Source organism: Tetrao urogallus, assembly GCF_951394365.1.
Source record: "Tetrao urogallus genome assembly, chromosome: Z".
NCBI classification, from domain to species: domain Eukaryota; kingdom Metazoa; phylum Chordata; class Aves; order Galliformes; family Phasianidae; genus Tetrao; species Tetrao urogallus.
Window position 1 is genome coordinate 67,530,278 of NC_136816.1, and position 16,132 is coordinate 67,546,409.

General features: G+C 50.5%; 1 protein-coding gene across 1 annotated transcript; it reads right to left on the minus strand.

Moving 5' to 3' along the window:
* Nucleotides 1-1,073: 1,073 nt before the first annotated feature.
* On the minus strand, nt 1,074-5,698 carry LOC306957077 (myogenesis-regulating glycosidase-like; the record flags this gene model as incomplete). Its single annotated transcript, XM_079548442.1, has 2 exons — nt 1,074-3,206; nt 5,672-5,698. The coding sequence occupies 2 exons, from the start codon at nt 5,696-5,698 to the stop codon at nt 1,074-1,076; spliced, it is 2,160 nt and encodes a 719-aa protein (XP_079404568.1).
* Nucleotides 5,699-16,132: the final 10,434 nt, after the last annotated feature.

The following is a 16,132-nucleotide window of genomic DNA, read 5'->3' on the forward strand; positions in this document are numbered from 1 at the left end:
GAGCACAGCTTTACCTCTCAGGTGCCACTAGCAGCCCATCAAAGCTAGGGAAGGAAATTGCCCCTTGCTTTGGGAAGGAACATAGCCCAGAGACCCCAGGACTCTCCTAAACTTCTCAGTCGCGTTTAAATTTAAATTTCTCTTAGCTTAGAAATGAGGAAGAATGGACTGAGAGTGGAGGGCATTTCAGAGGTAGCCCACTTTACCCAAGCCTACGGGTGCTGTTGAGATGCCTTCATCCAGGAGAAGTCATGTCTGTGGGATGCTGGCTCAAATGGATCAACTCTGCTCGTGTTATGGGAGTCTTCACCAAGTCTTCATCTGCAATCTTTGTGGTGGTTAGACTGCAACCTTTGAATCTAAACCAGGCCACAGACACAAACAGATCCCTTTAATGGTCTTCACCAATGCATGACTTATTGCTAGTTTTTAGTCTTGACTTCTATTGAGACTTCATCAAATGCTTGCTGACTTGAATACACAACAGAGACATGTTTCTCAAGAATTTATTTCATTAAAAGGAGATGATTGCCACAGTATTAAGAAGTGCTAAAGCTTCTTTCTGCTATATTGGATAACCCTATCCATGGGAAATGGAAACTCACCCTGCTTCAGCACCCATTTGATTTACAGGCTGAAAAGTTGAAGTCACCTCCTTTGGGTTAATCATGGATTTTTTAATTTTATTTTTAAGAAAGTTCTCTGCTTCAACTGCCTTGTCCACTAAGCAAATGGGGGTTAATAAGCATCTTACAGAAACAACTGCAGCACAACTGCCTGTAAACCACAGACAAATGTAGTCATTTATATAAGGTGAACGGCATTCCTTGATGAGAAAATATTAGAAGGGGAGAATCTCCATCACTACACTGTCAAACAGAAAGAACAAAGGTGTACATCCAATATGTTGCTTTATTACTCCACTGCAATTGCAACACTAAGAGAAGTGATAATATTTCTTCTTACTTAAACGATTATACATTTCTACTTCAAAAACTATTAAAATTCTGAGGTCATTCAAATCAAGTGTTCACTAATCCACAAGAGCATAGCAAAGCAGATGGAGGATCCGGTTAGGAAACCCAGAGGAAGTAGGCGACCTCGTCCAGGTCGACAGGATAGTCCGTGAGCAGCACTGGCGTCTTCTCAAAGAGTTCCCCCTTGTAGCTGCGCCATTTGCCCGCCGGCAGGTAGACGTCGCGCTCCTGCTTGCCCATCTCCAGCACAGGAGCCACCATGAGGGTGTCCCCAATGAGGAACTGCGAGTCGATGCGGTGCGTGGCCTCGTCGCGGGGCGAGATCCACCAGATGGGCCGGATGATGGGGTCTCCCGTGTCAGTCACCTCCCCGGCCAGCTCCAGCAGCAGCGGGGCCACCAGCGACTCGTGCAGCTCCGTGAACTTCTGCGCGATCTCCACCACCTCCTTGTCGTAGAGCCACGGTGGGATGGAGAACTGCATGGAGGGCATGAAGGCCGACAGCTCCAGCCATCGGATGTACAGCTCCCGGTCCGGGATCTCAACTGCTCCATCCGTCTTGTTGGGGAGGAAGTTTCCTCCAATCATGTCTGGCAATACGAATGGATAACCCAGCATGCTGATGGTGAGCACTGTAGGGATGAGAGACTTGAGGCCAAGCTCATAGCCCCACACAGAGTCGCGGTCAATGATGCGGAAGAAGCAGGAGATGTTCTGCGACTGGTAGCCCACCCGTACCTCAGCCAGCTCGTAGAAGGGGATGGCCATCTCGGTGTAGCGCCGGGACCAGATGCTGGGGTCGGAGAGAGGCCGGAAGGTGCTGAACTGCTTGGGCAGGTAGCTGGTCTCACCTGCGTCAAATTTGAAGGAGGAGATGCCGTACTTGTGACGGAGCTGGCGCAGGTGACTCTGGAACCAGTCCCGGGCTGCTGGGTTGGTAAAGTCCAGGATGGCCCCAATGCCATTCCACCATTCCACCATGGCTGGCAGCCGCCCCGACGGCTCCTTGATGAAGAGCTGACGCTCAATCCCCACACCAAAATTTGAAGAATCCACATGTATGAAGGGATGAATCCACAGAGTGACCTTAAACCCATCTTCCCTCAGTTTTGCAAACATCTCAGATATGTTGGGGAACTTGACAGAGTCAAAGTCAAAGTCCCCATAGGCCTGTGTGTACATGTCATCAATTTCAATGTGGCTGCAATTGAAACGGTATTTCTTAATGTTTCTTGCAAAATGTAGAACTTTATCCTGATCAATATCTTTTTTGTAGAGGGCCCACGTGGACCAGATGGGGTATCGGAAGGCGTTCTCAGCAGGGATCTTGGAGGGCTTGTTGAAGTACCTGCGCACCATGTACTTGTGGATGGAGGTGACGTCGGAGCCCACGCACACCCGGTAGCTCAGCTCGGGGAAGGGCTGCTGCCCTGGCGGGGGCTTGTAGGGAGAGTCCTTGTAGCGGGCCTGGAAGAAGAGGGAGCGCTCGGTGGCGTTGAAGCCCAGGTGGAAGGGCACCGAGTCGTTGATCTTGATGGCCGCCGCCTTGGAGGAGAGCCAGTAGCGCTCCAGGATGCCCCCGAAGCTGTCGCGGAAAGAGTAGACGTCGCTGGTGACGTAGGGCACGGGCTCCTGGTAGCCCGCCAGGCGGATGGGCCAGTGCTGGGTGCTCATCTCCGAGCCCCCGTACCAGTGGGCGTCCTCCCAGAACATGGTGTGCTCCACCGCCGGGCCGGCCGCCAGCTCCTCCCAGCGCACGCGGTAGCACATCACTGTGTCCTTGGGCTTCACCGTCTGGATGAAGAAGTTGAGCGGCCCCCGGTCCGACCGCGTGCAGCTCAGGATCTCGCCCTCCTTGGAGCACGACTCCAGGTCCAGGCTCCCCGAGCGGAACGCCAGCCGGAACACCACCTCCCCGTGCTGGTTCCTGATGACGAAGCCGTCCGCCCGCAGGTCCATCAGCTCCGTCTTGAGCCGCTCCGCCTTCCGCAGGGACACCGTGTAGTAGCACCAGGCCACCACCGCAGCGATGAACAGGATGAGGCCCAGCGTGACGGCCCCCAGCATGGGCCTCAACTCCTTGGATGGCTTCTGCTTCACTGGTGTGAAGTTTCTGGTCCAATAGATTTCTTTGTCCTGTTCTTTTTTAATTTTGTCATGTTTTTCTTTGCGGTGCGTAATCCGACTTTCCATGAGCCCTTGGTTAAGAACCTTGCTGCTTAATTTTTTCTATTCCTGTTGAAGGAAGAGCCACAATACTGTGTGATGGTGTTCCCTGTCTCCTTTCCAAACTTCATCACTCACATCTGCTGTGTTAGTTTACAAAACAGAGGATTATGACCAGTGAAAAAAAGGAACTAAGTCTAACAGCCCTAGATTCTTGTGGATCTCCAAGCCCTGTAGATCCAGCTCGCTTTGCTCTGTGCTGGCACAGCCTGCTCACTGAGTTTTTTTGGAGTGGGATGATGCCAGAATTCCCATGACCATCACCTGGCCGCGACCGTATTGCATCCTGTTGCATCCAGCCCAGAGAACAGGGCTGGGGAGAAGGGCTGCTACTTGGGGATTGGGGCTGGACAGCACAATTTGATCAAAATTTTTGTGTTTTTATATGGAATGTTTGCTCTGCCAGGTTTTCCCATCTGTGTATAGAGAATGCAGAGCACTCCTGTCACACAGCAACCCATCTCATTCCACCTGGGGAAAAGGATATTTCCCTTCCAATCCACCATTTCTTGTCCTTATTAAAGTCCTGTAACTTCCAGGGCACATATCTTACACTAAGCCAGAGTCCATGCTGCAAAAGGGGTGGAAGATATGTAAGCACAGAGTTTGTGATTAGGGTGTTAGACTAGAATTGTTGCCAGACCAGGTCTATGTTAAAGCCAAAAACCTTAGTTTGTCGAGAAATGCACAGTAATGCCACACACAGCTCAGCTGTATCAAGAGCTGCCAAGATCCCAGCATCTGAAAAAGCATCCAGTGGCAGGCAGCAAAAATGGCAGAAGATGGAGCAGATGACACAAGTCTGGGGATTTGTGCGGTCTGATGCACCCTTAGGATCTCACATTCGCAGGAGCAGTGCGTACAGAGGGGAAGAAGAAAGAAATCCATCTTGCTTAGCACAGCATTCCCCAGCAATATATGTCAGGAATATTTACCCGCACCACTGTGACATCAGTAACTAAGTATATGGAGATGATTAGCTGCCCAGGGAGCCATCAGAAATACCAGAGGTCACTGTGTTTGATATTGATCACAGCAGCCTCCCTGTCACCAAAAGAACACACTGGGATATTTTTCCAGCAAGTTGTCAGGGTGAGCAATGCTTGGACCTGAAAAAGAGCCAGAAAGGATAAAAGCATCACGGGCAAATATTGCTGTTGTGGAACCCATCCTTTGGCAAGGGACTGCAGAGAATAGGAAAAAGAAAGGTCGTAGTGCCCCAAAGAGGTGGCAGCCTCTCGGTGTGGGTCGGGGGCCTCTCAGTCTCGGTGTGGGACAGGGGCAGTTTGGGTGCAGGTTGGGTTACACACACACTAGGGCGCACTGCCAGGGCTCGGGGCTGGCAGCAGCCCTGGGATTGGCCCCGCTCCCGGCTCAGCTCTGGTTGTTTCCAGCGAAACCACGGTGTATTTGAAAAACAAGCTCCTTGCTTTGAAGATGTTTTTGTATACTCAGCTCTGAGTTGCCGCCCTTGAGTTTTCTTCTTCCTCCTTCCTTCCTCTTTTTGCCCTCCCAACCTGCCTGCTAGCTGGGATTTCTCTAAGACAAACCGCCGCTTTTCAGAGAGAAAAAGAGAAAGGGGAAAAGGGATTTTAGGACTTTCTCCTTTTTTCTATTTCCTCCCCTCCCCTCGCCCCACCTCGCCTTGCCTCTCTCCTCTGCTCTCCTTCTCACAGCTTCTTCTCTTCCCTTTTCTCTTGTTCCCTTTTCTTCCCTTCCCTGTACTCCTCAAGGAGCCAAACCCAGTACACAGATACGGTGGGAGCGCAGAGTAGACCGTGGGCATACTTGTGCTTCATTTGGGCTGGTTTACTGGCTGCTGCCACATCAGCCATTCTGCTGTCCTCCACAAGGAGCCCAGAGGATACGAGCAGCCCTTAATGTGTGCAGATTAAATATTGACATAGCTGCCACCCTTGCATGCAGAAACTGAGACGGGACTTTAGACCCTTTTAAACAGGAGCTAAAGGGCATCAGGGGATGAAGCACACAACACACAGGGGAAAGAAAGCCACACACTTTGGTGCACCCACACACCTCTGCCCCTTGCAATACTGCTGAGCACTTGGCACGCCTGGCATGAGTTTGCCCAGTCTCAGCCCATGTCTCGCCATGTGATACCTGGACCTGGGCTTTCAGGCTTCACAGTGCAGGGAAGGAGCCTTCAGCTGTGTTTGCCTGTTCCTGGTGCAGGGGGAGAGAACCTCCTGACATGAAATAATCCCATATTTAACTAAAGGGAATGTTTATTATGTGAACAATCCATTTATGAAGGATTATAAAGACACCACAGCATTGCTGTCAGGCACTTGCAGGCAGAGTATACGGCACATTCTGACCAGAAGAGCCATAGGTAGCTAGCTGTAAGTCACACTCATAAACAAACCATTGCTCTATTAGCTCTGCAAGAACAAATTATGCACCAGCCCCACTTCAGCTGCTCGAAGTGGGACTTTTTTACACCAGACACACCCCAAGCAGAACGCAGTTCTCATCAGTTTCCACCTTCCAGCCCGGCACATGCGGAGTGCTTCCCGTGCTGGAATTTAGGGCTGCCCGTTCACGTTTGACCCCGCTCCCTGTGCGCTTACTTGCTGCGAGAGAAGAGGTTCCGCTGTCGCCGCAGGCGGAGAAGGGGAGCGAGGGAAGGACAGCTTTATCGCACAGCTTAGCTACGAAGCTAGCAGGACTTAGCGCGAAGGGACCGGCCGTGGACGCAGGCATTGCCAGGGGCTGCGGGAGGTCTGTGCACGGGGAATGGGCGCTGATGTCCCTGCGCTGCCTACTGCACTGAGAGCTGATAGCTCGTCTCACTGTGATCGCTGCTGGCTCGTGGCTTTGCAAACACCCCCTAGAGCCAGGCGAGTCCAGATCACGTCTGGAGCAGAAATATTTCCCAGGGTTTTCTGTTCCTCTGAGCCCCTCACCTGCGGGAATGGAGCAGTGTGCAGCACAGTCGTTCAGTTCTCACTGAAACAAACCCCTGGTTCCCCATCCGGCAGAAAGAAAATGCAGAAATAATCTCCTTGCCCAGCGCAGAGCTCTCTGCTTTAAGCGGTGTCTGAGCCCAGCATTCCTCTGCATCCTTGGGGAGCAGCTCCATCTGCCGAGCTGGGAGCCGCAGGGATCTCCTCCAGAACGGTCCTTGCCGGGGCAGTCCCGGGTGCGAGGAAATACTGGGAGCTCTGGAGGTGTCCGATGGGGAAGGGAAGTGTGCACCAGCCACTCCGAGAAGGTAGGTGAGCTGAGCTGGCACCAGGTGGAGGAATAAGCCAGGAGCTGGCTCTGGTCTGGATTTCCCACCATCCAGACCGAGGCTCCATGGAGGTTCTGTTTGGAAGGGAAGCCTTGCCTGCTCTCCTTGAGGCAAAACAGCTTGTAGGCTCTCACTTCTGGTTGCTATTTTCTTGTAACAATGAGCCAGAGATCAAATGTTCCATACAGTCATAGAACAGAATCATAGAATCACAGAATAAGTTGAGTTAGTAGGGACTATTGAAGGTCATCTGGACCAATTCCCCCACAAGGAGGAAGGATGCCTACAGCTCCATCAGGTGCTCAGAGCCCCTCTAGCCTGACCTTAGAATCACAGAATTGCAAGGTTGGAACCGACCTGCAAGATCATCTAGTCCAACCACCCTCCCATTCCCAGTACCACAAGCTACTAAACCATCTCTCGTAGCTCCTCATCCAGGCGCCTCTTGAACACTGCCAGGGATGGTGACTCCACCACCTCCCTGGGCAGCCATTCCAGTGCCTGACCACCCTCTGAGAGAAAAAGTTTCTCCTAATGTACAACCTAAACCTCCTCTGGTACAACTTCTGGCCATTTCCTCGGGTCCTACTATTTGCCTGGGAGAAGAGGCCAGACCCTTTTTCATCACAACCTCCCTTCAGGAGGTTGTACAGTGCACTGAGGTCTCCCCTGAGCCTCCTCTTCTCCAGACTGAACAATCTCAGCTCCCTCAGCTACTCCTCATAAGACTTGTGCTCCAGACCCTTCACCAGTTTTGTTGCCCTTCTCTGGACACGTTCCAGGGCCTCAATGCCTTTCTTGTAGTGAGGGGCCCAAAACTGAACACAGTACTCGAGGTGCGGCCTCATCAGTGCTGAGTAGAGGGGGACGATTACCGCCCTGCTCCTGCTGGCCACACTATTTCTAATGCAGGCCAGGATGCCACTGGCCCTCTTGGCCACCTGGGCACACTGCCTCCAGGAACAGGTATCCACCATTTGTGTGGGCAACCTGTTCTGGTGCCTCACCACCTTGATCATAAAAGCCTTTTTCTTACATCCAGCCTAATTCTCCCCTCTCTTAGTTTGAAACCATTTCCTCTTGTTTTGCTACAGCAGACACTGCTAAAGGGCCTGTCCCCACCTCTCTTACAGCCCCCATTAGACACAGGCCGCCCTCAGGTCTCGCTCAGCCTCCTCTTCCCCAGGCTGCACAGCCCCAGCTCTCAGCCCGTCCTCACAGGGAGCTGCTCCATCCTGACCATTCGTGCGGCCCTCCTCTGGATGCTCTCCAGCAGGCCCCCGTCTCTGCTGTGCTGAGCACTCCAGCTGTGGACGCAGCGCTCCAGGTGCGGTGTCACAGCGCAGAGCAGAGGGGCAGGATCCCCTCCGTCGCCCCGCTGGCCGCGCTGCTTCGGATGCAGCCCAGGATCCGGCCGGCTGCCTGGGCCGCAGGGCACACTGCTGGCTCACGCCCGGCTGCCATCCACCGGCACCCCCAGGTCCTTTCCGGCAGGGCCGTGCTCTGTCCCTACGTCCCCCGGCTCGTACTGGCAGCGGGGGTTGCCACGACCCGGGTGCGACGCCTCGCGCTTGGATGTGTTGAGCCTCAGGAGGTTCCCCTGGGCGCACCGCTCAGCCTGGCCAGGTCTCTCTGGACGGCATCCCGTCCCTCGGCCGTGTCGACCGCACCGCACGGCTGGGTGTCATCCGCAAACTGCTCAGGGTGCGCTCCGTCCCACTGCCGTTCACTCGTGATGACGTTAAAGGGCGTCAGTCCCAGAGCTGAACCCTGAGGGACAGCACTTGTCACTGATCTCTAACTGCACATGGATCCATTGACAACCACTCTTTGGGTACAAACTTATGGGAAAGTATCTTCTGCCTTCTGCGTTCTTAGAGACCCAGGATTTTTGTGGTGGATTTTTCCCATACATAAGACACCAAAAACTTCCCAGTGATCAAAAGCTTCACAGCAGAGACAACCATGATATCCAGCTCCCTTGGTTTGCTTTGATAATCACAGAATCATAGTATGCCTCAGGTTGCAAAGGACCTCAAATAATCTAGTTCCACCCCCAAAACATTTATCCAACCTCAATCACAGCAATGAAAGCCCATCTTCGAAGTGACTGTAGATGGAGAGATGGATCATGTTTAGCACCACGCAACAGACCAAAGGATGTGATAGGGGCACTGCCACAAAGCTTTGCCTGATCACATGCAAGAGACTTCCCTGAAACTGATCATTCACTGATTAACATTACCATGCAAAATGAAGAGGAAAATGCAACGCACTCAACAAACTGAGGATGGACCCATGAACAAGGCTGATCCAGGGGATGCAGGTCAGCAAGGACCAATCAGACATTGAAATGATGTGACTGGGAGCCAGCAATTATGGAACTATCCTTCTCTTCATGGGAACTATCCTTCACTGCATGGGAGACACCACAGCTTGAAAGTCTTTTGCTCCCTCCTAGGGAAGCTTAGGAAAAGCCATGGAAATATTATGGAAGAGACTAAGCTGTGCTGTCAGCCAGTCAGTGCACTGTGGAAGAATGGGCTCTTTCACAGAGAATTCTGTATGTGAGTTCTTCCTTACATGTATAAGAAATAAGGCCAAAGAGGTGTCTGGTTTTGTAACAGGGTGTGTGCTTTTAAAATGCACTGGAGCAGAATGATGATGTTCTCCACATGAGAGATAAGAAAGATCTGCTATCTGGAGACCCAAAGATCTCAGTGGCTGATGTTAAGCTGCTTTGTTTCAGTACTTTTAGGCTGACAATCTTCCTGCATGGTAAATGCCATGGTGTTCTGGGCTAGACTCTCCTCCACCCAGCACTGGTGGGAACAGGCTGAATATCCTGTACCTCACTATTGCCAGATGGAATGGACTTGCCTCTGGTTGTAGTGCTAATTTGCTCCTGTGGGTGGAGCACATATCCACCATGTGCCCTGTAGGAGGATGGGGACAGCAAGGGGAAAATTCCCACTTACTTCAGTGTCTCTTGATGACAGCCAGAATTTATGGCATCAGACCTAGGGAAGATGAGCTGAGCTACAAGATAAGTTACGAAGGAAGTGAGCAAAGGAAGTGAGCATGGCTTACCAGCAGGTGGGAGAGGTCATTAGAAGCAAGATAACTGTCACAAAGCTGAAATCCCACCCTGATGAAAAAAAAGATAGAGCGACTCACCCATGCCATCAAGGAAATGTAAATGCAAAAAAAAATGAAGTAAAGATGATGTAAAGGTGCTGATGGAGGTGGGCATGGGCAACACTTCCCTCAAACCACCAGTGTGGAGGCAGCAAAAGCACAACAACATTTTGGTCACACATTAGAGCAGTGGTGAGGTCCCCGTCCCTGGAGGTGTTCAAGAGATGTGTGGACATGAAACTAAAGGACATGATTAGTGATGGAACTCAGTAGGTCATGAAGATGGTTGGACTTGATGACCTTGGTCTTTTCCAAGACCCAGATAACTGTAGTTCTATGGTCTGTGAAGTTTGCAGGGGTGATCTGAGACACCAGCAGCACTGGACTAAAATTTGAGATGAAAATGGAAGGAAAATTTTAAACCTCATTGTTGTTATTTCTCAGTTTTCCATCAACAGCTACTCTGAGTCCTCACCAGATTCTGTGCAGGGGACTGACCCAGCATGGTCATAATATGTTAAAGTGCCACGTCAGGGCAAGAGAAGGACGCCTTCCTGGCATGGCTCGGAAAAGGCTTTCTGGTTGTTGAAAAACAATAGTGATTCAGTGGACTGGGAGAACAGAAAGTGTGGTAATGCACTGGAATGGCCTGCCCAGAGAGGTGGTAGAGTCACTGTCCCTGGAGGTGTTCAAGAAACATGGAGATGTCACACTGAGGGATGTGGTTAGTGGGCATGCTGGGGATGGGCTGACAGATGGACTAGATGATCTTAGAGGTCTTTTCCAACCTTAATAATTCTATGATTCTATGAACTGCAGGATTAGGTAGATCAGAGACAGCCTTTCTGATACTGGGCACAACACAGCCTCTCCATGTCCCCATTTTCTTCATGTAAAATGGACCAAAGATCCAGGAGGAGAAAAGCAGGTGAAGTACTGGTTCCTTGGGAAGGAATGATAGCATGATTAGCTGTGGAAGACCACGGCAACCTCTGCACCAGAATATTCATGGAAACATTCTCCACCTGCCTGCAGTGCACTTCCATTCTGGAGAAGGAAAACAAGGTCCTCCCTCTGCTCTTCTGCAGAAGGGCCTCTCCCAGTGAATACAACAGAGCATTCACATTTTATACCTTAGAACAAAGCAGTAATGTGGAAAAAAAGTTAATGTATGTGCTTTTAAAAATTAACACACCAGTGTTCAGTGCAACATGATGCGTTGCCCAGGGAAGTTTTGCAACTGCAGTTCTGCAGCATTTTCTGTGAGTGCAGCACGATGGTCAGGCAGGAGCAGCTCCACAGGGAACTGCTGGTCTCATGGGCAGAGCGGGGAGATTCGATGCTGATGCCACCCAGCACGGGAGCCAAAAGGAGAAATGGGTGTCTTTGTACAAGCGGCACCTCTGCAGTTAATGATGGGTGCAGAGGGAAACCGCTCCAGTGAGCAGGTGGGACAGGGAATCGCAGCGAGAAGGGGGCTGGTAGAGAGCATCTCTCTGACAAAGTCATTCTTCAGGCCTCCCCGGCTGCTGTTTCACACAGCTGCTGCTGCTCGGAGAGCAACGTGGGGCTTTCCCGCAGCGCAGAGCTCAAACTGACGCACGCAAAAAACCATCCCTGAAGAGCCGACGAGCCCGTGACAGCGCCCGCCCCAGCCGAGCCCAAGGTTTGGGCATCCCACGCCCCTCCACACTTTGCCTTCTCTTCCCGGGCGAGCCTTGCATCCTGCTCGGGCCCAGCCCCGCGGGGCAGCCCGCCAGGCTCCTTAGCATGCGGCTCCTGTTGCCGAGGAGCAGCGAGAAGCCGCGGTCGGCAGCTGCTCCGCGTCGGTGCGGCGTGCCCTCCAGCCCAGCTCGCCATAGGATTTCTCGTACGGGATAAAGCCCAGCGGGACCGCGTCCCACCGACGCTTCGCTGATAAGCCTGCTGCCAAGGCTCCAGCGCTAGGACAAAAGAGGAGATTTCTCCTCCTGGCAGGCTTTTTCTGCCTTGAATGACAGAGAGGGCTCCCGAGGCTCCTTACCCGCCCGAGTTGGGACACAATGGAGCTTTTCAGGCTGAGTCTGAGTTGCATTTGCCTCCTGCCTTGGCTTGAGGGTAAGTTTCTCTTCCTTCGGGGTAGCCAGAAAAGGGAGAAGTGAAGCACCTCCCGGAGCTTAACCCAGTTTCCTGCTGAAATGCTTTGCCTGCAAAGCTCTAAGCCCACCGGCTATAAAAGAAGTGCCTGCAGGTGCACTTCAAATTTAAAGTAGGGTTAAACACAGGTGCTCAAGGAGACTGCTCGTGCAGGGCACTGCAGCATCATATTGGCCACTTTTAACAGCAAGTCAGGCAAACTGCGGGTGAATTAATCCCTGGGTGCTGGTTTTCCTGTCCTGTCCTGGTGTCAGACAGTGGAAAAGGGGACAGGACCCTGCGGTGCTGGTCCTGCTGCACGGTGGTCAGTGGGCAGCAGAATGTGCTGAGGACCCCGTGCCACTCAGCATGGCACACATCATGCTGTGCTCCAGTGGGTGACTGCCTACTGCCAAGGTTGCTGAAATACGGCATCCTGCAGGGAGGATTTGGGAGCCAAGCAGCCTGGGGTTTGGGGAGAGGAGGAAAGAAGGAGCCTTGGCAAGCAGCATCCTGCAGAGCCAGAGAGATGTCTCTCAGGAACAAGCCCTCCAGCTGGCCCACCTGTCATGGACAGCAGGCAGCAAAGTCCCAGAAATAATAAATAATTCTGTTTTTATTTTGTTGTTCTGCCTGAGGATGCAGGTTATTGAAAGTTCTTCACTGAAATAAATCCCTGAAGTGTTTCAGGGCTCATTCAGCCCCTGAATGCTAGGACAAAAGACCTGTGGTTTTACAAGCTGCAAGCTCGGAGATTTTCAGGCTCCCTAAACAACAATTTTGTCTCTGCAGCTGGGATTTTTATTCCCTAAAGACAAACCTCAGATTCCCCAGTGATTTTTTGCACCCTAAACCCTCACTTAAAGTAAATCCAGCAAATCCTGTCTCTCCTTTTTAAGTCTTAGATGAATGCATGCATTTTGTTGTGCCAGTGAGCAGTGAAATCAGGGTAGGAGCAGGAGATGCTGGGATGTCGGGACTACAGGAAAGTTGTAGGGATCTTGTCTTTCTCTTTGCTCCAGCAGAGATCTTGCCCGGTGCTGGGAGACAGTGGTGCTTTTCTGCTGTCACACAACAGGAGCTCCACAGATGTTTGATTGGTAAATTGAGGAGGATCACAGGATGTTTTCCTCCAAATTTCTGTTCTTTTCCAGTGAAATGCATTTGATGTAATCGTGTGATCAGTTGCTGCATTTCAGCTAAACCACTGACAAAACCACAGGGATTTTGCAACAATTGAATACATCTCCCCAGTGTCTGGGAATGCCCAAAACAAGCTCAGAGGGCAGAGAGCAAAAGTTCTTTGGCGTGACCTGCAGTCTATCCCACCTACAGCTGCAGTCCTAAGGCACTAAGCAGGAGAGAGGTTCTTGCTCTTGGCAGACTTCAGAGGGTTCGTTTTCCTGCTGGAAAATGGGAATCCTGGAATTGCCTAAGCTGCTGGTAGCTTTGGAAACTCCCTGCCATCCGTTGGGGAGCTGAAGTGTCTTCCTGCAAAGTGAAGTCTCACAGCTCCCCTGCAGAGCACTATCCTGTGCTTGTGAGATCAGACAGAAAGCTGCAAACAGAAAACTGCTGAAATAATGCCACATTTCACACTGATGCCTTCAAGGGAGCTGAGAGCAATGGCTGCACAGGTGTTTCTCCCACAACAACCCCTGGGAATTTCTCTCCCCAGCTTGCGCTGCTGGTGGCTCCAATTCCACTGGTTCCTTTAAGCGTCATCTGTGGAAGGGGCATAAAGGCCAATGGTATCCAGTACTTCTCCTCCCCAAACATTTTTCAACCTCCAACTGTTTTCTGCTCAGGGGATTTCCTCAACCCAGTGTGTTTAACTGTTCATTGGCTACCAGATTCCTCTCTATGCACCTGCATGGAATCTCTCTTATGGCAAGAATGCTGTGTGCATGGAGCCATCTCCTCCTCAATGCTGTTAGCCTTCCTCTTCTGCCTCCAGTTCCACTTGGGGCTGTTTCCTGGACAGTCAGCCCCACACATTCTTTCTGACCTTCCTGGATTACAAAGATTACAAAGATCTCCTCCATATCTCCCTCCATGGATTGGATTTCCCCACATACATCAGCTTTTTGGCCTCACTGACCTCTGCTTCCCATCAATTACCCATGTGTGTTTCCACACAAAAACTTTCCCTTTATTTCTATGACTGCTCTGATGTCTTAGATACTCAGCCAGAAGTAGACCTTATACCAGTAGGAAGAGTTATGAAGACTTGTTGGTCAAACAAAAATAAGGTTTTTCCTAAGAAAACTGCAACGGTAAGGAAAAAACACAGGGCAGTGTTGTTGCTAGAAGCAACAGCTGAAAACAAGTCTTGAAGTACTGTGTTGCTGGAAAGTAATCTGAGTGCAGAACATGAAGTATTTGCAATCAAGTGCTTGCCCTGACAAGCAATTTGCCAGCTAATTACTGGCAATATCAGTAGGCTTTGTTGACTTTTCTATAAAAATGACATGACTTATGAGAGCTAATCTGTTGTCTGAAGTGATGGAAATAGTGCACCATAAACCCAGAGTTGCCAGGTAGCTGCTCACTCAGCTCCAGGTCTGCCTTTGCCCCATTTTACAAAAAAAAAGTGAATGTAAGTCTACAGAATAGTGATCTCAGATTTAAATGACAGAGATTTCCAAAAGTGCCCCATGCCCAAAAAAAGTCCGATGAATCAAAGGACAGAAGTTCTCAAAGTTCTCTTTAGAGCTGTCACTGTAAGACAAGCAGGAGAGAATGTGTGGGAAAAACAATAGCAAAAATGAAATCAGTGTACATGATGATCTAATAACAACTGCACACTTCAGTTACCTGGCTTGGCAATTGGGCAACACAAACATCTGAATCCTGCATGGAAGTTGCAGTCCCTTACCCTCAAAAAGGCGGTGATTTGTGTTGATCTGCATTCTGCAAGAGAAATACATGTCCTGAACCACCCTGCAAGTTCTGTACTGGTTTCTAAGAGACCACTCAGGAGCAGCACTCTTGTGGGGAGGGACTTTTTATAAGGGCATGTCGTGACAAGATGAGGGGAAATGGCCTTAAACATTGGAACAGATGGTAGGAACAAATTCTTTACCGTGAGGGTGGTGAGACACTGGAACAGATTGTCCAGTGATGTTCTGGATGCCCCCTCCCTGGAGGCACTCAAGGTCAGGCTACAGGAGGCTGTGAGCAACCTGGTCTAGTGAGAGGCCTGTAGAAGGGGGTAGGAGCTAGGTGGTCTTAAAGGTCCCTTTTAACCCAAACCATTCTATGACTCTGTGATTTGCCTCTTGTTAGTAGAGGCCCTGGAGTGGAGGATAGATCCAGAAAGTAACTGGAAGTCAGGTTGGCAGATTTTCAAATTGCCATATGACAGTTTGTTGAGGGCATAGATCACAGTTACAGTGAATGGGATGGTTTTTCTCAGCCACAACACTTTGTGGCTGAGAACAACACTTTTTGCCTGTTTTAAAGCAAAACAGGCCCTCCTTTGGGAGCACCTAGCTCTGCCCTACTTACTTGGAAAACAGTCTTTTGACTGTTCAGTCCCCTGATTATACTCCAATTTTCAGGAGTTCCCAAAGAAAAAAGGTCATGCTGTAAGTTTATCAGCCTTCCAAGCTCTTGGGCCAGTCCCTAGCTCATGCCTTGCTGACTGCTGTGGGTCAGGCCTTCAACTATGTAAACATGCAGGCTTTCAGTGGGGCTATAAGGATTTGATCAACCTCCAGATTTAAGCCAGTTATCCCAGTCTTTCCTATACAAAAACCCCACTGCCAAAAAGGAGGCATTTATAAAGACTGGACACCTTTGGATCAACGTGATGGCCAACACCATGGCTGTCACTGCATCAAAGTTTCCTGCTTTTGACTGAATGCATCCAGGTCATCTGCCTCATCATATCTCTCTTATGACAACAAGTTATTTTTAATTTCCTCATCCCACAACCCCAGGCTGGTCTCCTGCATTGGTGGGATTTTGTAAAAAGGAGCTATTTCTGGGCAGCATCCAAGTCTGCTCCTGCTCACTAGTTTATGTTTGTCCGTAACTGACAGCACCTCAAGCTGCTTACTCCAGTTAAATTAAAAGCAATGCTCCTATGAGTGATCTCACACGGCTATGTTCTGTGCCAGGCTACATCTGCAGGGGAACCTTCCAACCTTAACTGGAGCTTCCCTCTGTTTTGCCACAGTATCTTCTCATTTCTATCAAGTCCTGACCATCAGTAGGGGATGGAAACAAATAACACAGGAACAGCTTCCTCCTGTTCAGAAAAGACATTAGGCTGTGTTTTTGCTCATGGCAGGATATGATAGCTTCAGGCATCTCAGCAAATTGCTGCTGTTGCTATGATTAAATCCATGAAAGTCTCTTCAGTCTTCATCCACCAACTTTCTGGACTGCCTCGTTTTGCAGATGTGCTACAATG